Genomic DNA, 23,490 nt, shown 5'->3' on the forward strand with positions numbered 1-23,490 from the left:
GTTACATTATTAGATAATCATTTTAATTTAGAAAAGTTCAAATTTTTGGGGATAATTTTCAAAGGTTGAAATTTATTGGGTTTTCTATTTTGTGGTTAGGTAATCGTTTTAATTTAGGAAGGATCAAATTTTTGCGGTTAGTTTTCAAAGGTATAAATTTGTTGGGTTTTTTAATTTTTTATTTATCACAAAGAACACTATAGTTATTACTCTTTAACGTGACTTCACATGCAACATGACGAAAAAAACTTTTATTTACTTCATTGTAAATTAGAATCGAACGATGTAAAATATATTTTACTTACTTTCAGGATTCCATAATATAATTTGATTTTGATCATTAAATTGCATAAGTAAATTCTTATTTGTAGCCATGTTGCGCTTCCCGCGCTTTGTGTACCAACTCGATCGAGAGACTTTTCCACCTAGCAAAAGAGCAGGGTGCAAAAGTCTCTCGATCGGGAACACCCGACACGTTTCTGAACGGGCCACCTAGGTAAAGCTGAGGTACTCTCAACTGGTTTCTGAACGGCATTCGGGAGCTTGGGTGCTCCCGAGTGTAGTATCTGAACGCAGTCGTTGAACCTTCTACGCGAAGCAACTCTCACCCCCTTCCCTCCTGTGCACGGGCACACATTCCATAGTAAATATCTAGAAAATGAGAAGCACCTACTTTGTTTGTAAAGTACTGAATGTTGCGAAGTGTATGCGTTGATGCAGTGGGTTCCGCCCCCTCCCCCTGCGGGGGGCTCCACGACTGTTAAAATAACCTAACCCAACCCATTCAGTGGTGTGAGATAGCTCTCGTTTCGCGTAGAAAGTCGAAACCCACGTGTGCAACAGTACAATTATGGAAGTGTTTTCGCATAAAAAGTCACCTGTACTGTCATATCGTATAAAATATTTCAAAATAATATGTATAAATATAATAACATCAGGGAATGGAAGTAACTCGTTACTTGTAACGAAGTTACAGTTACAAGTTACTTTTTTGGTAACTTTACTGGTAACTGCGTTACTTTTTTTTTTTGGTAACTGTAACGGTAACGAGTTACATTTTTTGGGTAACGGTAACGAAATTTACAGTTACTTTTGTCGTTACTTTGCACACGATTGAACACGGTTCGATTGGATACATGTTATTTATAGCGCTTATCAATAAGACTTGAAAGCCCTTAAATATTCGGCCGTCATGATCCAGTAATTATTTTACACTTCTATCTTCTATGTAATACATAGGACATACAAATATTTCAGTTTGCTGCATATTTTACAGGTTTTAGAATTACAAAATTGTGTTTAAAAAAAATTAAAAAATAAATTAAATAATAGTAAAATGAGAAGGGCTACGAACTCAAAAGCGAAACAGTTTAAAAGACGATGAACATTATATATTTATGATAAAGCTCAATAAGTATTAAACAACTAATATAATGAAATAAGCGAACACGCCATAATTACGTGATATTCTTCGCAATAAATTAGATAATTGATTTAAAGATTTTAACGAAAATTGGCTCATTGCCCTTATTTCATTATATTAGTTGTTTAATTATATTATATTATATATAATAATATTATATTAAATATATTTCTGGAAAATACAAATAAAAAATATTAAATACAAAAAAAATTTGACAAAATCTGAAAAAATTTGGCAGACATTTTAGCATAATATTACATCTTAAAAAAAATTGTTTTAGATTTTTTTAAAGGTGTGGAACATGTTGTTTTAAAAATCAAGAAACAGAGTTTTAATTTTTAAAACAATGCTCCACACCTTTGAAAAATCTGAATACGCCATATTTCATTTATTAGGGAATGATTAATTCATAATTTATTGAATTTACCATAATTTATTGAAGATAGTACTTATTTCAATATTTTCAATAAAAAACGTGCATTTAAAGTTTTTTTCATTTTTTTTAAATTCACATTTATCATAAAAAATCTAAAAAAAATTTTTTTAGATGTAATATCATACTAAAAAGTGTATCAAATGTTTTCAGATTTTTTAATTCACACGATAGAAAAATAAAAATTAAAATTAAAATTGACGTTTTTCATCATAACTGCAGCATGAATAGATTTAGCAGGTTAAAATTTGGTGTAAAATTATCTTTTATCGAGCTTAACAATGGTAGGTACTCAAAATTGGATTTGGCTTCGGGGCACTTTTCATGTGTTTATTCGGCTACACCCTTTTAATTAAATTTTCCGATAGTCATGTATATGTATTATTTGTATTTTTGAAAATATTTTTCAATTTTGTTTGCGATTCTTAATGTACTTTAATATAGTTTGTAAAAAAAGCCCAAGTAAGTATAGGGTAAGTAGGTATTGAATTATTATCTATGTCATTGTAAAATGTATTGTGAAAATCTTCTTTTAAAAAAGTAATCTTTTAATAAAAATTTTAATGATTTTGTGATATTAATTGAATGACTACATCATCCTATTACAACTAAAATATATTTATATTATCTAATTACCAGCACATGCAAAAAATTAATTTTTAATTAAAACATTATATTTTTTAATACTTTTATTTAAATATTATTTTGTTTATGTTTTCTTAATCTTTCTCTGTCCAAACACTTGTTTGGAAACATTTCACTTTTGTGAAATTGCAGAAATAGAAAAAATAAAAAACTGCTGCAGCTAATTAAACTTCTGATTAGTTCAAACAAATTTTACTTTTCAACATTCCGCTTTTCCCTTTTTAATATGAACTTCATCTTATATACATTTCGTCGAAAAAATTTGTAACAGACTCTGCAAAATCTAGTTTTGACAGATTCTAACATTTAAAATAATAAATAAGAGACTTAAATATTTTAATTAACAAACTTTATTTATATTCGTGTTTGAATACATTACCGAAACCACAGTGCATCCGAATATTAAAGAGACATTTTGTCTCAAGATGTAATATTGCAAACAGTTGTTATTTGCACGCACATATACATACACACACGTTGATATACTCATAAACACACGCATATACGTATCCATCTATAATTGCATTTTACAAGTGTTTTCCAAAATTGTGGACACATGACATAACACACATAGCCTTCCGATATGAATTGCAAGTGAATTCAGCGTCAAGTACTATCATCAATTAATAATGTCGTTTTTTATTCTGGCAAATCGATCATGCGCCTATCGAAACGATTCATCATCAAACATTAAATGCACTAAGAATACGTTTCTATGCGTACACTTAGGCAAATAATACAAAAATAATTCAGAGAGGTACATTTTGTCACCTTGTGTTGGAAAATTTTTAATTAACTGGCAAATCGTAAGCCCCTCAATATATCGAGTGGACCAAAGTCATTACGTCGAAAGAGAAATGAGTTGACATAATCAGTCAACAAATTATTGTTAAAGCAGTTTATGTAAAATAAATATTAATTATTTTTTGTAATATATATATATATATATACTTTATTTGAATTTATTCCTGATCTTTAGACATGATCTTTGATCCACCCTATATTTCATTTCATCTTTTCAATTTTTTACGTATCTATTTTCTGTTTTTTTTGTTTCATATTCACAGGCTAGTCTGTGTGTGTGATCACTGAACTATAATAATATTGAAACTCTCCTTCTCTAGTCCTAGAAAGAGAGAGAGAGAGAGAGAGAGAGAGAGAGAGAGAGAGAGAGAGAGAGAGAGAGAGAGAGAGAGAAGAGAGAGAGAGAGAGAGAGAGAGAGAGAGTGTGTGTAATATACATAATGGAGTAAAGATTTGAATTGAACCTATTTATCGATTAAGTATATGTCTTTTATGGAATCTTACGTCATTTCAATTCTTTGCTTTTACAAGAAGGCAAGTTCTATTTTTTTCTTCCATTTCCATGAAAATCTTACATTCCTATCGAAAATTTAGTTGATACAATCAATTATATCTTCAATTAATTTAATTAACAATACTTTATCTTATTAAATTATGCCAGCAAGCTTTATTAACAAAACACAAGTTGAATACAAAGATAAAGATTAGCACTGCTAATCTGTAGCAATTTCTAATCGAATTTATTGTCAATATATTGCTTCAGTATTCTTTTACTGTTCTTTTATAAAATATCTAGTAAATTTTTTTAGATTGTATGTGTAGATATACTCTTTGAAAGAAAAAGAGTGAAAGAGACAGATATATATCTGATGAAAAAATTGTTCTCTTTTTTCTATAATATTATAATAAAGAATTCTTTATGTATATAATTTTTTAAAATTTCTATATAGGTAATCTTACAGCTTTTTAAAAAAATTCTTAGATTTTTTTATACAATTTGGAACACTCAAAAATATAATACTAAATCTACATCTTTTCTAAAATTCTTTATATGTATGTGAATTCTTAAATATTTCTAAGATTTTTCATTCTTAATTTCTAAATAAAATTCGTAAAATCTAAAAAGAAAAGAAATTTTAAAAATATTTTTTCATAAATCTTCATAAATAAAATATAAACAATTTTTTAAGACTTACAAGATTTGAGAAATTTTTTTATCAGGGATATTTTTTTTCAAATTAGATATCTTTTCTGTTACCTTCAAATTACTTTTTAAGAGTTGGAGAGTTCCAATATTAATATAGTTTGGTACCTGTGATAATTTAGGCACAGGGGAAAACGTGATTATCAAAATGATTCACATGTATATAGGAAGATGAAATGCTTAGCAGGGTTCGCGCTTAATCGCTAGACTTTTTTAGCCAGAGGCTTTTTGTCGCGTTCAAAATTGAAAGCACGATATTCTAGCAAGGCATCGATTACGTGTAAAAAATAACTCTTCATCTAAATATCTGTAATCTAAAAGTATACTCCCTACTCGATGTGCTCCTTATAGAAATAAGTTCTTTTCTGTTTCTATTTTCTCTTTCTTATTAACTTTTTTTACGAGCACTTCGCTATTCCGTAACCATTATACAATTTTTATTTGTTCAAATGGTAAAAAGTCTTGTAGTTTATATACGTACACGCGATTATAATATACAACAATTTCCAAATCCGACCGCGCTGAATGATATCGCTATTCGTTATTTTAGAGAACATTATTATATGCTACTTCCATATGAAAATCGATAGTTATAATTATGTATCTAAACGTCAAATTAAAATTGATAAGTAATTTTTAATTAATGTCCTTGTTTCATGTAATGCTAAATCAACTCACCGTTCAATTTATACAATTGTTTATACATAATCGTGATGTGAATTCATTTTTATATTGATACACACGTTTACAATTTCATTATGTTTTAAAATATTGTGTTGAAAAGTTGACTATTAAATTATTTTGAATTTAAATCGATTTTTTTATATTAATATGACAACAAATTATAAGATTCATTAACGAAAATTTGTTGAGAAAAACTATTGATGCAATATTGTGATTATGATTTTTTCATATCTTGCGAAAACTGACTTCTCCTTATAATAAAATTAGAAACAAAATTGGTAACTATGTAAATTTATTATTTGAAATTTATATACGATACGCGTGCACTTACACACACACACACACACACGCGCGCACACAGATATACATATACACACAAAACACAAATTCATAAAACGTTAATGAACGAAAGATCTGTACATTCAACCAGTCTTTTTATCAATCGTGCGGTGCACGTATCATACCAAGTAGTCATCTGTCACAAATACAGTTTATAATCATCAGACCTTTAACGTAACACAATGTTTTACAGTATTGGGAAATGTCTTGTATGCGAGCTTTCCAATAGGAACCAAATTTATGCAAGATATAAGAAAGAGGAAACTTATTGTCGTAAATTTGGCACAGGAGCTAGTGGTGTGTGCTAACTGCACCTGTGTATATTCTCCAAAACACTCCGGCGGGCAGTAGACGCGCTTAAAAATTCTATCACGGTAATAAGTTACGATGTGACTCAATTACTGAAATTGTGAAATTTTCGTTCTGTTTTTTCTTATCATTATTCGTTTAAATGTGCAAACGTATTCCCACACATATAAATATATACATTATACATTACGCAATTATATGTACACTACACACACACACACACACACACACGCACACACACACACACATATAATTTGACGCTTCGAAAGTGATGTATAAGTCTTAGACTTCCGTGAGGAAGCTTGCTTTCCATAGATAATCAATTATCGATTGTCAACCAAAGCCTAGCAGAAATACGTAAGTCTTGAATATAATTTTTCGATTATTATAACGAGAAATCTAGATATTTTGAAAGAATTTTTATATTAAGACAACGCTCATTACTTATGCATGAACTAATATTTTTATCTAAGTTCGAATGTTTTTAAATACATGTGTGCTCCACACTTTCTTTAATAATTCTAAATAATAATTATTTATGTCATATAATTTATGACCATGTATCAAGAATATTATTTACACTTGTAGTTGCTATAAATATATTGATAACTTAATGATGTATTCATATTAGACGTATTTTTTAAATTTTAGAATACAGAACGCGGGAAAGGTTTTTTTTATCACACACATTTCTGATAGAAATAAATCACCAGTTTATAATAACCTTCGGGATAGTAACAACTAAAAAATAATTATCATAATAATTTAAACAAATCTATATAAAAATTAAAATTTATCGAGAATAATGATAATAAAAATAATGACAATAATAATGTAAAAATATGATAATGTAAACACACACACACACACACACACACACACACACACACACACACACACACACACAAAACAGCTTCAAAATGATTTTCTATACAATTATTTAAACAAAGACGTTTAAGAGTTTTCTTAAATGAATAATGAAATGAATACACAATACAAAAAATATTACACCATTTACCCAAATCAAATTACATTACCACAACTATTACAAATTAGATTAACACTTTCTTAAGAAATATTTAATCATGTGTAAAAATAACGTCTATATATCTAATTTTATAGATTAAGTGTACATAAGTATATAAATAACGCATAAAAGCAATATTTAGTGACAACGATTTTCCTCCAATTCTTCTGTTCATTATTGTACAAACATCCTTTCTCTAGTTTCTCTTTTTACAAGTTTTACAAATTATGCAGAACTGGATATAAATCAATAAGTCATTAGATTTTTCGATATATGTATATTCAATGTACTTTTATATCATTTAAGAAATAAAAAGGGAAAATTTGAGTATATAAATACTCAAATAGTTCAAAAATTTATTTTAATTTCCTAATTTGAATAACGTTTCGATTAATGAAGCACAGTGGTTAATTCATTAAACTAAACTTTGTAACACTGGACGATTGTATCACATAATTACATATTCTACGAGATTTAAGATTTGTTTTTATGGAATATACAGGAATATTTACTTATTTTATCACAAAAATTATGCTTGCCAAATCTGCATGAATGTCTTGTATATTAAAAAGGAAGTGTATTGCATAAAATAAACGGATTTACAAGCCTTTTCAGAAATATTCATCTGGTGGGCGAGACTTGAGAGACTGTAAAAGGTGTCACTTGATACAGGAAACACCTGTTGCACACCCTTACAGGTTTTGTGTGCCCGAAATGAGGCAGTGGAACGTTGTTGCTGCTGCAACGACCACAGAACACTTTACCACAATTTCGGCAATGGTGTCTACGTCGCACAACTGTGAATCCTGCTTGACAGGCCATACACCTTGGTGCGTCATTGTCCGGTACCCAAGCAGGCGCTCTTTCGACGCACTCCTCCCCTCTCTCGGTGACAGGAGAAGCTATAAAAATAAAAAGACATAATTATATTAAATATAATTTTTTTGTATGTAACTGTATATCAAATAATAAATGTTTATTTCTTGAGAAAAACTTTAAATTTTTTAATATAGTTCTGTCTATAAAATTAATTTTTTTGTGCTTAGAAATTAAAAAGAAATTATATGGTTCTATATTTCACATAAAATTAAAACTAAAACATCAAAATTTTCTGTACTCTTATCTCTATATAAATTATCTTACAATGATTATTTTTTGTACTTACAAGTTTACTATTTTTATTCATGTTTTTTGTATTATTTATAATTTAGATTTATATATCTTTTAGATATACACAAAAATCAAATATTTTTATATTCAGATGCTTAATAACGGATAGACATATATTTGTTAAATAAAATTCATGAATAAAAAATGTCAACATATTCGTACTTCGATCGTGTATTAAAGTGGTTTCCTCTACATCTTCGTATTCTGGTAATGGCTCTTGCCGTTCATGAATACTTCCTGTCTCTGCCGTATCTATTGGTGCATTCGCTGTGGAAGATAAATTTTGTTCCTTTGATTCTTCAGTATCTTCTATTGCCTGACTGCTATTCATGAGAAAAACACACTTTAAAATGTTCCGTAAATCTGATGCGAAATTTGTTTGTAACTGGTCTGCCACACCTGCTATGCAAACGAAAAGACGATGGACAAGATCTTCCGAGGATCTGGAAATATAAAAATAATGAATTTATTATTCATTTAACTTTACATTGTTAAATTTTAATATGTCATTCAGCATATTATTAAAATTCAATAAGATGCTATAAGTATCAAAAATTGTTAGATTGTTTGTCAATTTAACTAAAGTAATATTACTACGGTAGTTGATTAGAGTAGCGTTGTAAGTCTGAAAAAATTTCACACATTACTTTAGCAACCAAAATCCTTGCTTGACCGTCATTAGGCCTTTATTTACTTGTGTTTAAATACCAACGGTCCTACTCATATCGTAATTTTATAATAATAATAGTAGTATTTTATTTTATTTTGGGGGAGAGTTGTATAAATATACATTAAAATACATTAAAAGAATACGCATTATAATAAAGAAAAGATAAAAATTGGAACAAATTAAGTGATAATTCAAGGCTCAGAAGAATAAATCAAAAGTTGAATTAAAGAATTGCCAATATGAGCCAACACTAGTTGATCATGTGTGTAAAATAATTATTTTATTATAATCGTATACGTTTCGATCTCTGTTTGAGATCCTCCTCAATACATAGAAAACTTATATTAATAGATGATGTTATAAAATAAAAATCGAAGAATCAAATACGCAATAATTAACATTGTCCGGCAGTCTACTCTCGTTCATTAAAGTGTTGAATTTACTAAAAAATTGTGTATCAATAATTATTAACAATACATAACAATATTAATAATAAAGACATTCTTTCAAAAAACATTCAAAAAGATTTTTCACTCACATGAAGACGAATTTAAATTAGACTGGCGTCGCAAAATACATAAAAAGTATGTCTCATCCAATTCCATTTCATTATTTAGTAAACTATTCATTAAAAATACAACAATAGTACAAAAATTAATAAAATTATATCCTTAACAAATGTAATTATAAAACTATTTAGAAAATTATAAAAAACTTACATGAATAGTTAAAACACAACGTACATATCGAAAGTGATGGAACGGAATGAGTCACAAGAAAACAAGAAATATATCGACAAAGTCAAAATAATACATACCTAACAAATATAAGATGCAAGACTTGGAAGTGTCATGTGTTAGAAAACAAATCCATGTACATTGGATTTAAAAATTGAGTGTCATTTTGTAAATTTAATCCATGTTTTTGTCTCCCAATATGTATCATTTCAGAAATCAATCTCCTGTTCCATGTTTTTTCCCTGTCCAGAATGCGTACGGAGTCCCAATCAAAATCATGAGATAAATCTAACAATAAGCGATGTTGTGTGATAACTGAGTTCTGGGAAGTATTCCTATTAATATGGTTTTTATGCTCCTTAATGCGTGTTAATAGACATCTACTCGTCTGTCCTACATACGACGACTCACAATCCTTACAATTAATTTTGTAGACAACATCTGACTGTGAAAAATGTGGTAACAAATCCTTTTGTACTTTAATAATTTTATTGAGTTTGTTAATTCCAATGTAAGCCATACGTATCAATGGAAAATTAGTAAGGAATTTTTTTATTTTTTCCGAAGTATTAGGGATAAAAAGAATAGTGAAAAATTTAATTATTTCTGTCTCAGAGTTGTTATTATTATTATCATCAATCTCTCTAACAATATTCTCCCTTCCAGGTGTAACTACCTTTTTGTTAAACATGTCAATTTTCCTGTAAAGTCTTTTTTTGATAGTAGATAATATAAGGTGAAGAGGAAATTCATTATTCAGAAGAATTCTTATCACTAAATCAAAATTTTTTTGGTGAAAACTAGGATGTGATAATAATAACACTCTATCAATCAAGCCTATAATAGTGCCAATTTTCTGGCAAAGAGGACGCCAAGAGTAAAAATTTAAAAAACGTCCAGAAAAAGTCGGCTTATGGTACCAATCAGTAATCAAACAATCACCCTTTTTAATCAGGCTAATGTCAAGAAAATTGATAAAGTCACCACCAATTTCTATTGTAAATTTGAGTCTTGGATGATAAGCATTAAATATATCAAGAATTTTTGATATGTTTCTTGTTTTCTTGTAACTCATTCCGTTCCATCACTTTCGATATGTACGTTGTGTTTTAACTATTCATGTAAGTTTTTTATAATTTTCTAAATAGTTTTATAATTACATTTGTTAAGGATATAATTTTATTAATTTTTGTACTATTGTTGTATTTTTAATGAATAGTTTACTAAATAATGAAATGGAATTGGATGAGACATACTTTTTATGTATTTTGCGACGCCAGTCTAATTTAAATTCGTCTTCATGTGAGTGAAAAATCTTTTTGAATGTTTTTTGAAAGAATGTCTTTATTATTAATATTGTTATGTATTGTTAATAATTATTGATACACAATTTTTTAGTAAATTCAACACTTTAATGAACGAGAGTAGACTGCCGGACAATGTTAATTATTGCGTATTTGATTCTTCGATTTTTATTTTATAACATCATCTATTAATATAAGTTTTCTATGTATTGAGGAGGATCTCAAACAGAGATCGAAACGTATACGATTATAATAAAATAATTATTTTACACACATGATCAACTAGTGTTGGCTCATATTGACAATTCTTTAATTCAACTTTTGATAAAAATTGGAATATATAAATTTAGACTACAGAAATACATAAAACTTATAAATAAAGTAAAAATATGTATATTTAAAAAGTTAAATATTTGTAATGTAATCAATTATCTAGGTTAGTAAATTATTTTAAATTTTTCAATATGTATAACAAATATTAATATCTTTTAAATATACCAAGGCTGACTCGACGCATAACTACGTTATTATTTACACACAATGACATAAATAAAGTAACAATATCCTCTTACCGAAACTTGGCTCTTATTTGATTTCTATTTGCAATCTCAGCTGCTTGCATCGCCAATGCAATCTCTTCGTCGTCCTGACAATCGCTATGAAACTCGCTGGTTTCCGAACTCGAATCACAACAGCTTGAACAACTGGAACTTGATGCTACATCAGTTTTGTAGTTCAAAGATTGATGGGAATTTAAACACGATACGCCGGACACTGCCGATGCGTTGACTAATCTGAGCGTTCGCGTAGATCTGTGCGTGTTATTATTTTTTGTACCTTGATATTCGTGACAAACCAAATTCTGTGGAGTAGTTGAAATCTCTGTCACCAAGCCGCTCTTATCTGTCCTTGGGCCCAATCCGTCATTCATTAGATTACTTCCACTTCCAGATTTCCTTTTATTATGTTCTAAGCGCGCATATTTGTCTCGTTCATATCTCTCCCTCTTCTCAACATCTTTTCTCTTCATTCTGGCGATTTGCTCGGATTTTGATCTTCTGTGATCCAACAACTTTCTGCTGTGTGGCGACGTATGTCTGTTCATGCAGTGTGTACCGAGATTACAGCAGCATTGTTCACGCGATTCAAAGTGATGAAGTCGTGGGCTTAGGTGAGGACTGCGACTGCCAAAATTTGGCACTTGCCTAGTACTTTGAAGATGCAAACTAGCGCCGAAGTTAGTTAATCGAGTATTCAAGCATCGATCCGTGGAATTCGATCTGGAGCTTTCGGTACTTGTGGCCGCTCGTATAATCTGCAGATTATGTCTCTTCTCTCCCGATCTACTATGAGCTTTGTGTGTGTTTCGCTCCAATTTATGCTGGTGTCGCCGTCGTTGCTTTTCGTCTCTCGTTCTTCTTGTCTTGTCCTGCGTGTACCTTTCGATTTTACTGTCAATTTTTTCAATACTTCGAGAAGTGGAGGGGCAATTTTCACATTTTAAGTCACCCCAGAATTCCTTCCTGGAACTCGATGCGTCTATATTCAAATTGAGATTTTCCCAATTCTCAGAATAGTTTATCTGAAAAGTGGATTGATTGGAATCACAGAGAGTCAATTGGCCGTTACCATATGCAACGCCAATAAATTCCTCGTTAGTGCCATTGAAGTTCGACGATATTCGTGGAATGTTTTTCCTGACGGATTCTCTGTCTCCGTTAGAGTGCAAACCAGATACATTAATCGAATGATCCAAAGTAGGCGTTTTGCTAGTGCTCTTTGTGCCGCAGACACACGAGTTCTCCGAAATGGTAGGATTCTGTTTTTTTGGTGAATTCATATTGGAGCAAGAATAACTAGTATTCTCCTGCATATCTTCCTCGTCCGATACATCGCAACCTTCCTGCTGAATCTCGTTAGCAAAAGTTTTTTTTTCTTCTGGACTCTTATCGTACAAACTGGTGTTCTCGGATGATATGACTGTACATATGCCAGAATCTGTTTGTTCCGAAATCTCATTTGAACATTCATTAGAATCCAACAGGAGATTTGAGAGTGTTTTATTCGCTTCCGATATAAGTCTCTTGGAATCTTGCTCGGGGAAAGTATTCTCGGATATGTGTGCGGCCTCAGTGTCTCTGATACTTTCGCCAGTATCTTGATTAAGAAAATACTGTGTCTGTGGAATTTCCAGATTGTCCGAGCATTCCTCGAACATTTTAGTTAAGTCGGGGGTAATAAAGCTTTCCTCATCTTGAATATCCTTGACAGTATTTGAAGCGATGGTTCCCGCTACATCGTCTAATATCGTAACGTCATTCTGTATTATCAAGTTGAGTTCACTAATATCGTTCCCATCATTAGAAATTAAATCACAGTCACGAAGAAGTTGTTCAATATAATGTGAAGCATCAGATAGTTCCCATTCGTATTGCATTTGCTCATCAACATTTTCTCCATTACTTTGTTGCATCTTTTCGGCGCTGTTACATATTACGTTACTGTCACACCCATCCGAGGATACATTTACATTTTCGCGCTCGGTTTCCATATTTTTTTTCTTTTTACGTCCATTTTTATTCTGCTCACGCTTTTTGCTCGATAACTGATCGTCTCTACTTTCGTTCAACGATTGAACCGCATCACTCGCTACCTCGTCCATATTATTGCCAGTATTTCTCGTTACGGTATAGAAATCAACAATAAACTCTTTACAGTTCGGATAACCAGTATAAAAATTATGAACGTATTCTTCCAAGTCCGGTATGTCCTGACATGTCGATTTCGTCGACTGTGTAATCGAACCTGATGGCTCCTCGTTCGAACATAATAACTTCTCCAGCATATACAATTCTCGATTATTTAACGTCCATAATAGTTCTCTTATCTTGAGAAGGAGAGTCTAAAAATTAATTGTTATGTTTGTGAGTGTCAATTGAGAAGAGACAATATTTAAATTACTAAATATAAGAAAAAATATTTAAATTACTAAATATAAAGATAAACGAAGAACATATTTAACTACTAAGAAGACAATATTTAACTACTAAATGTAAAGATAAACGACTATAAAATGGTTAAATGTAAAAATAAATGAATATTGATCATGTAAAAATAAATGAATATTGATCATTGTGTTATAAATTGAAAAAACTACGAGTTCACTTTCCTACATACTATGTACATACAAGATTTTAAACAATTTGAAAGAGATTACAAATAGCAATAAATTTTCAAATCAATTCCTTACTCTAAATGGCCTAAACATCTCGCTTATGGTGTCAGGCGAATTGAGACACAACGGTCCGCCAGGAGGTGCCAGAAGTCCTGAGACAATAGCCAGACGAGGAATAGTGAACATTAAAGCTGGCTCATAGTTATCTACATCCGCTTGGTCCAACAATCCGCGTTCAAGCGCTCGTTGCAAAGTTTCTGAAAATAATACGCATACGAGCTCCTGTTGTTCGTACTCCTTTGTCGACTTCACCGGTACCATAGCGCCAACATAACACAACTCAAAATCGGCAAACAGTCGATCAAAGATCTTCAACGATTCGATGAGTTTTTCCAGCGATGGTTCGAGAGGATTTTGCGCCTGAAAAAATTAATACTATTAATGCGTCTTGACGATTACTTGTCAAATTATAATTGTTATGCGAACTAACAAATAAAAATATTAAATAAATAAAAACGATAATATTATCTTGTTTCCAAAGTTTGGATTTAGAGAATATCTTTCATTTATTCTGCACTATAAGACTTGTAATGACAACTCGTATTTCGAATGATGAATTTTACCGATATATCTAATACCTTCAAATTCATGTGACCCTTGAGCGCATGCTCTCTCAATAAGTTTCTGACAATCTCCAGCGACTTAGTGAGAGCTTTCGCTAACGGCCTCATAGCCGAGCTTTCCGCCTCCCGGTTCATGATCGAAGAACCGGCCGCCAAACATTCCGCGCCGAACCAGAGCTGTCCGGCCAAATTTTCCTGCATCACATCATCGGGAAATTTCACCCGGAAGTCTCGATTGGCGCGGCTCTCGGGAATTAAATCGTCCATTATTTGATTGCAGATCGTCAGGACCTTATCTTGACAGTGTCGCAACTGATTCATCAGCGTTGTGCATCTCTCCGGTTCTTGTCGACCATCGAAGGAGTCCAATTCGCAGGCAACTGCATTCAGAGACTCATCGGCGTAAAAGAACTGAGCCAGTAGACTTGTGTCATCCCTCTGTAGTGACAAAATAAAGAGAATTGATTAGAAAAGTCAATTAAAAAAAGAATAAAGTGTTCTAAATGTGTCAACATTCAAAGAAATATCTAAATTAGTGAAAAAATATCTGAATTATATTTTCTTTGGACTTAAAAACAAGATTTGCTATTCGTGTATTTGAGATAAATTCGCGTTTATGGTATCTGTAAACAGTAAACTAATAAACTATATATGTGAACAATGACACAGAGTGGCGTAGTGAGAAAAATATTTCGGAAGGGGCTGTAGAAATCAGTTTTTTAAATGTTTTTTTTTATACTAGTTTCATACTAGTGACACATTTGGTAAGTATAAACAAAAAAGTTTCGTTTAAAACGAAATAATATAATACATAATTTATATATACATGTCGTTGCAATGTCCCATCGGACGTTTCGCTGACGCTGCATATAAATTGTCATAATTTGTTTACTATTACATTTAAAGATCTAAAACTTTTCAGAGAACTTCTTCAAATATTCAACTACAATGTAGCATTAATGAAAAATTTTAATTTGAAAATTCGTAACAACTTTAACGTTTGAAAAAAAAATTCACTAAACTTGACAAAATATTATTATGTTAAAAATTCGCCATTTTGTTGTAAAATGCTTCGAAAATTTCGGAATAGCTCTACAAGTCGTAGAATATGTCAAAGATTATAGTGTAAAAATTTGAATAATAAATATTAATCGGCTGAGATTTCACGAGTTGAAGTGCTGCCAACGCTCTCCCAACGCCACTTTTTACGGTTGTACTACAGCAGCAACATTTTTTTCCGTTATTAATTTATCGAATTTTTGTTTACACGCCAAATACAAAGAAAAATCAACAAATATATTTTTAATACAAATAAACGATATTTTTGTAATTAAATTAAATATAAGAACTATTCCAACAGAATTTAATTTTCTCTCTCAAAACAAATTGATATTTATGGCTCAACAATTTTTGCACATCTTTATGAAATTATTGAAATAATTCAGAATTTCGGGAGGAGCTGCAGCCCCCACAGCCCCCCCCCCCCTTGGCTACGCCACTGATATGACACATCTAATTACGCTTACGTCATAATGAAAGGGTCACCCACGTCACAATTAAAGGACGCGACGGCAAAGCCTTCTATATTATTCCTGTTGAATGAATTTGTACTACCCATATGACGTCGGATATATAGGATAAAGGGTAAAATCGATTTAATCGTCTATGAAATTTTATTTAGCGAGCATTTTATTCATAATGAAAATAATAACGTCGGCAACCTATGACAATATAGCAGAATTATCGCTATAACGTGGCGTAGTGTTTCAAAATAATGAGTTTAACACTTTGTGTCCAATATAGGTCATACGATGATCGTAAGTTCTAAATCGCGTTCAAATGCTCGGCACGTACGTTTCGACGAAAGCAACGATTCAGAGTTCCTCGTTTCGAAAAAAAAAAAAGCCGACTTTAAATCCGATTACGACACGAAATCCGATTCAAAAAATGCGATCAAGGTTTTAATTTATATTGATTAAAGCGCGATTAAAAGGAAAAAGCGGTTTACGCATAAAGAGCAGCCGGCACGTATAGCACAAATGATTTATTCAATAAAATATATTTAAAAGTAAGATAAATCGATTGCGCGTAATCGTAACTTGTTATTTATGGATCATCATCGATTGTGCAAAGTTCAAACATAGATTTAGTCTTGTCTTATCGATACACAGATGAGAATGTTATAAAAAATATATTTATGATAATAAAAAATCACATATTTATACAATAGAATATCGTTTAATTTCATTTTTTTTTTAATTAAATTTTAAAATTATTCCTACAGAAGTAGAACAGATAAGAAATAGTCTTACTTAAATTAGTGAGAAGGTCGTAAAAGAAGAAATTAACCCTGTTCCCACTTATAATAATACTATTAATGTATGCTGTTCAATAACGTGCTAATAATAACATGCGCTTTAGGTGCACGTATATTCATGACGGTGCAACGTTTGTGACGGTACGGATGTACTTGTTATTGAATCATGTCCTACTGGAAATGACTCAGGAGTCATGCTTACGCACGCAACGTGACAAATAAATCGATTAATCCCTCACATCAATACCGTAAAATTAGAACAATGTTGCATCGCAATTCGCGTAAGAAGAAACAAACTTTATTCGCTCAATGAGAGAGAACGTTGCTCTTTTTATTTCAGCAAACTGCACAATCACATTAATCGTTTTGCTTCCGGGATATGTTCGAAATAAAAACGTTTTGAATTCGTTTACTTCTCTTTAAAACATTTTATATGTGAAAAAGAAGCACGCAGATATCTCTCTGTGGTCCTAAAATAAAAAAGAATTTTGTCACAATAATTGCAGTTAAAAAAAAGCGTGAAAAACTTTTATAATTTAATTTACTATTTATCTTTTTCTAATTTTTTAAGCTAAGATAAAAAATAAGTTAAATCAAGATTAAAATTAATTTATATCGATAAAAAAAACGTGGACATCAGTTCATGATAAGAAGAAAATTTAACGCAATATATAACATATACATATTATACAAGTTTCGTATCTACAACTCCATTTTTGTAATCGTAATGTAAAAGATAATATAATCAGCAATTTACTACTCCGATAATTCCGTAGGAAATTTTTCCGTACAGTGTATTACACTTAAAGAGGATCATATCAATACATATTTCAAAATACTTGCAGTTGCGACTTTTCTAGAGAACCTATATACGTAAAATTCTAATTCTATACATTTGCATCAATAAATGTTCATATATTTTCATTTTTGACGTAATGAAAAAAAATTCTGATTGAAAAATAGACGAACTAAAAGATTCTGATACCAATCGGAATTCAAGTTGAGATAATCAGATGTCCAATTATGATAACCGGAGTTTTGATTGATATGATCAGAATCGTCTAGTTCATTTTCAAATATAAATTTTTCTCAGTATATATATCTACAAATCTTGCTGAGATGTAATCGCAAGGAAATAAATTTCTGGAATAATAGCAACACCCATATAAAAATTCGATATCTGTCAACGTAACGCCATTAAAAAAAGGGACTTCATTAAACACAAAATATCAGAGAATTCTTAAAACAATTTTGTATATACTTGTGCATGGACGATGTCGCTTGTGTGTGTTCCGTGCATTTGTAAAATTTGCAAAAATACGCGGATTAATTTGTCAGAATTGAATGTACGAACAATCAGCGATTTTATTACGAACATTAAAAGGTTGTTTCTTTTATTTAAAAGATTAAAATATTCTCTTTGGTTTTCAACAAAGAGGATGTTCCTTTAGCCGATTTAAAAAGGAGGTTCTCAACTCGATCTGTATGCATGTTTTTACTTTCAAAATTCATAACGATTTAAATTACATAATAAATAGCGTCATGTAAAAATATCAGAAGAAAATACATCGATCGTTTAATCGGCTTGTGTGAGTCAACGTTTGTTTTACATGTTCAATTCAATTAGACTGACGATTGAGAACGATTATATTATCATACCTCTCTTGAGTCATATATCTCACTTTGGAATAGGATTCAATTTAAAAAATAGAATAAGAATAAACAAAAAAGATAGAAAGACCTAAGAGGTGTGTAATCAGTAACATTGTATGACTGTTGGGATTTACGGCTTAGAGAATTAATTTTGTATATATATGTCTATTCGGAAACCACATATGAGTGAATTAATCGTGACCTATTTTGCGACCACAACCGCTGTCATCTGACAAAGAGAGAGAAAGAAAGAGAAACAATTCCAACGTACTCTCTCTCTCCCCCCCCCCTCTCTCTCTCTTTCTTTCTCCAGCCCGCCCGTTCTTTCAAAATATCGCTCTGCTTTACAATTTTGCCGAGCGCTCAACAACGACAATTTACTAGAAAGTTGCATATTTCAACGTCGGCAGGTAAATGACGAACTGTCACCCAAGTACAATGATTAACGAATTCAACGTGCGAGGAATGAATACAGTTTTACATTACATACAAGAATTGTCGAGTAAGAATACTTTAAACCGCCGCATCCATCAAGCGAGCGATTGCATGTTTCCAAGAAAACACCGATCAATTCTACCGTGCAGTGGGATACACTTCGCGTTCGTTTCGCACGAGCAATGTCATCGGATGCGGGAAAAAATACTGAGCGCTGCTGTGACTCATTCCATTGACTCTTTTCTTTTGTCGCCACCCTGTATCGCCGTGATCCCTATGCATCTTTATTTTGCTCCGCGTTCGTTCCTTTCTCTTTGTTTCCTATCACATGCACATGTATTAGTTTTCTTTTATCAAATAAAATTGATCGTATCGCATATATTTCATATATATATCATACATATACAGACAACTATAACTGTAAAAAGTGTAGTGTTTAAAATATTTACATTTGAAACATGTTTTTAAAACATAAACGTTTAATAATAAAAGATATTTTAATTTTAAACGTTTAAGGCTTGACTGTCTTCAACGTAATTTTAACTTTAAGCGAAGCTTAAAACTCTTCTCTCTGTCTCTCTTTCTATTTCAACTTTAAAAAAACAAAGAGAGATTTTTAAGCCTCGCTTAAAATTAAAGTAACGTTGGTGCACAATCGGGCTTTAGTGTTTTAAATCCAAACATATAGTGTTTCGTTTATTTACAAAAATTTAAAAATTCAAGCATCTTTAAGTGTTTAAAAAACGGAGATAAGAATAAAACATTTTAATATCTTAAAATTAAACAATGGCTTTTTGAGTGATTTTATCCGGTATCTTTATTATTACATTTAAAAAAATATCAGTGTGGATTTAACACCATGCTTTACAAATCTACAAAAATATGTTCTGTCTCTGTTACTTATGGAATGTAAAGAAAGATAGAACAACATTTGTGTCGACTAAATGGAAAGCACCCTATATAATTCTCACTATGTTGATATTAGTATACTGAGAAAAAAGTTGTTAACCTAACTAAATGCGTTTAGTCATGGTGATTATTTAGTCTGAGTATTTATATATTTAAGTTAAATACACGTGAGTCATATGTTATTTGTTTGAATTAACAAACATTTCCGTGACCGCTGCGTTTAAGTAACTCATATTTTTTTTTAAATCAATTTTTTTCCTCATCGTCAAACATGATGTGAATTTAAAATCTCTGGTATTTATATCAACATCATTATGATGTAAATGTAAAATCCATGTGGTGTTAAAATCGACATCATTGATGTTAACTTTTCATAGACACGCTAGGTCTTTTTGATCTAAGCGAAATTTTATTCTCAAATTTCTTGGTCCAAATTTCAATTTTTATTAAATAAAGGTTTTAACATTTCAGTTAAGAAGAATCATTTGGCAATGTAGCAGAGATATTGAAAAGTAATCCTGAATTTTTCTAGATTTTTGTGAAAGCTTAAATAAGAACATGGTAAAAAAAAATTAGGCTGAATAAAAAGGATCCAGAGTATCTAAGTAAAAATATGTGTACAATAAAATATGTACAACACAGTGAGAATTATATATACATAGATACACCGTACTAAATTCACACCGATAGTTTTTAAAGTGTATAAAACGCCAGAAAGAATGACGTTGGATACTCCGTGTATAATTAATAAGAAATCGATGACCCTGACTTAATCTTTCTAGAATAAGACACGGTCGTATCAAACGGTGCTCATTTCATCGACTATTAATAACGTCGTAAAAAGAGCCATTTAATTTACATGTTTTCTTTCCGATAAATCTCGTACGAGTTGTACCTTCTCCATAGAAATTTCTCACGGAGACACTCTTCTCCACGATAATACTATCTAAGATCCATAATTCACGGTTAACTCATAATCGAGATTCAATCTTATTCTCAAAATTGAAAAGAGATGAGGAACAAGTTGAACCTCGGTTAAAAGTTAATCGTATATGTTGTGAAACTGGACCTAAGCATTAATTTTAATTCACGCGACTTGACCTTGTGTATATCTCACCTGAATACATTGATCTTTATTGTCATGATACTAAATATTGCATAGCGTTTGAAAAAACACTGTAAAAATAGATAACACACGTGGAATATTTTGCCTCGCGCCTCAATTGTCAGGAATCGATAACTTCACTTTATGCGATTAAATACATGTGATTCTTATCGTGCGATATCTCGCGCGTTGATATTAACAAGATACCCTTCGTTTTGTCTCGATATAAACGTTAATTTACACAATCAAATTCTTCTGTCTTTGTTATCTCTGTCTTTCTGTTATTAAAAGAATTTATCATTGGGAATTTACTATTCGTGTCAACAAGGAGAGACATGTTTTGCGCAAAACGACGTGCGGCGCGGCGTTACGATATACTGGTTAATTTTAAGCACTTTAGTCTCGCAATCAGTACAAAACGTTTCGCTCCATTTCTGTGGTATTTGTAGAAGGCCAATTCCCTCCCCCACCGTTCTTTATTTCTCTCCCCGCATAAATTACTAATTGACTTGTATCATGGCTTGCAACAGGCGCGCATTACGCTGTTAATAAAGCGTCATTACGCGAAAGCGTAACACTTCCTATATCCTAGAGGATACCTGTTCCCAGTTTAGCACACGACGATACAATTCAGTCGGTGAACATAATGCAACATAGAGATTAAATGGAAATAAAACAGAGAATAAAACATTGTTTCTTCTTTTAAACACGTTTTATTCAAGCATATTTCAACAATAATATACGTATAAAAAACATGTTTAAAATATGTTTTCTACGAACCGTGAAATAAAATAAGGAACAAAATATCTCGGAGTAGAATATGTTACTTTCGCAATGTGATATATTCTACGTAATGCATTTCTATCAATGTACACTTTGTCAACTTTTATCTCTGTTCAACTTATCTTCTTCTAGTTCTTAAAACTTAACTTAAAACACGTTTAAAATATGCTTTCTACCAACCCTGAAATAAAATAAAGAACAAAGTATCTCGGAGTAGAATATGTTACTTTCGCAATATGCAATATATTCTACGTGATGTATTTCTATCAATGTATGATACACTTTGTCAACTTTTATCTCTGTTTAACTCATCTTCTTCTAGTTATAAAAATTAAAGCAAGGTAAATAAACTGAGATCGAAGTTAATCTACAATAATAAAATTAGCCCTGAGGATACAAAAAGATAAAGAATAAATTAAACCTAGCTCAAAGTTAACCTACATTGATAGAAATAAGTCTGTAAATTAGGAAAAGATAAAGAGTAAATTACAGTTAATCTACATCGATAGAAATAAGTGTACAAATTAGAAAAAGATAAAGAGTAAATTAAACCGAGAATAAAGTTAATCTACATTAGCTGAAACGAGCTTGAGAAGAGATAAAGAGTGAATGAAACCAAGATTAAAGTTATGGGTAATCTACTCTCTCATGGAAGGATAAAAAGTAAATTAAACCGAGATTAAAGTTACTCTATATTGGTAGAAATGAGCCTGAGACCTGCGATCCAACATGCGGAGACCGAAATGTCGAGGGGAAAGGCGGGGAGTAGAAACTGTAGGTGCTTTGTGCCACATTAATGTGTGATGTTAACACACGAAAGAATCATTCTCGGAATTCTTTATTTCAATTCGATTGATTTGCACGGCCCAAAAGCATATGGGTGCCGTCGTCGTCGCAACGACACAGCCGAACTTGTAGCCACGGAAGTGAGATACTTGAAAACTCGGGGCAATTCCAGATTCAAATTGAATAAACTTGCGAGTGCGTCGACTTTCACTGAGAGAACCGTATAGGATATTTGGATGCTTTCCAATACGCCTCTACTCTCTAGCGACCGTTCTCAATGATTTCGCGAGAACCACGAATTCAACGTGCTGTGCGCATATATGCACCTCGTGTTTCGTGCGAAATTTTCACGAAACAGGTGGCAACAGCGTTCGGGAAGTCTGTCGCGACGAGAAGGAAAAGAGCGCACGCGTTCGATCGGCACGGCGACGGGGCGAGGGGCGGAAGAAAGAGAAAATAGAATCTATTCAATGGATAGTAAAAGATGTACTATATTGAAACACGGCACAAAAAGATTTAAGAGAAACATACATTAAAAACGTATCGAAATAACATACTGAGAAATTTATTATTAGATTTATTATTAGAAATTTATTATATTATATAGCAAGCTGAAACAAAGCAGCGGAAGTAGTATGGAATATTCACAGAGATAAGAGAAACAGAAATACACGAGAGAGAAAGAGAGAAAGAGAGAGAGAGAGAGAGAGAGAGAGAGAGAGAGAGAGGGAGGGAGGGAGGGAGGGAGGGAGAGAAAGAAAGAGATAAAAATAATGAACTTGCGTGGAGAGATAGCAAGGGAATTACAAAAAGAACGAAGCTCCACAAGCAATCGGAGCAAATCACAAAATGCACCAACATATTCACCTTAGGCCTGTAAAACCATTTTCTGATGGACTCCATCATATCGCAACGCGGCTGACGTCATCAGGGTATGCTGACGGAAATCGTCACT

General features: G+C 31.5%; 1 protein-coding gene across 1 annotated transcript; it reads right to left on the reverse strand.

Moving 5' to 3' along the window:
* Window positions 1–7,430: 7,430 nt before the first annotated feature.
* Window positions 7,431–23,490, reverse strand: LOC108771571 (lateral signaling target protein 2 homolog). Its single transcript, XM_018536892.1, has 6 exons — window positions 23,403–23,490; window positions 14,543–14,985; window positions 14,000–14,330; window positions 11,322–13,651; window positions 8,201–8,481; window positions 7,431–7,770 (listed from the first exon to the last, which is right to left on the reverse strand). The coding sequence occupies exons 1-6, from the start codon at window positions 23,439–23,441 to the stop codon at window positions 7,490–7,492; spliced, it is 3,705 nt and encodes a 1,234-aa protein (XP_018392394.1). The 5' UTR covers window positions 23,442–23,490; the 3' UTR covers window positions 7,431–7,489.

This window comes from Cyphomyrmex costatus, unplaced genomic scaffold (genome assembly GCF_001594065.2).
Source record: "Cyphomyrmex costatus isolate MS0001 unplaced genomic scaffold, Ccosl1.0 scaffold161, whole genome shotgun sequence".
Classification (NCBI taxonomy): domain Eukaryota; kingdom Metazoa; phylum Arthropoda; class Insecta; order Hymenoptera; family Formicidae; genus Cyphomyrmex; species Cyphomyrmex costatus.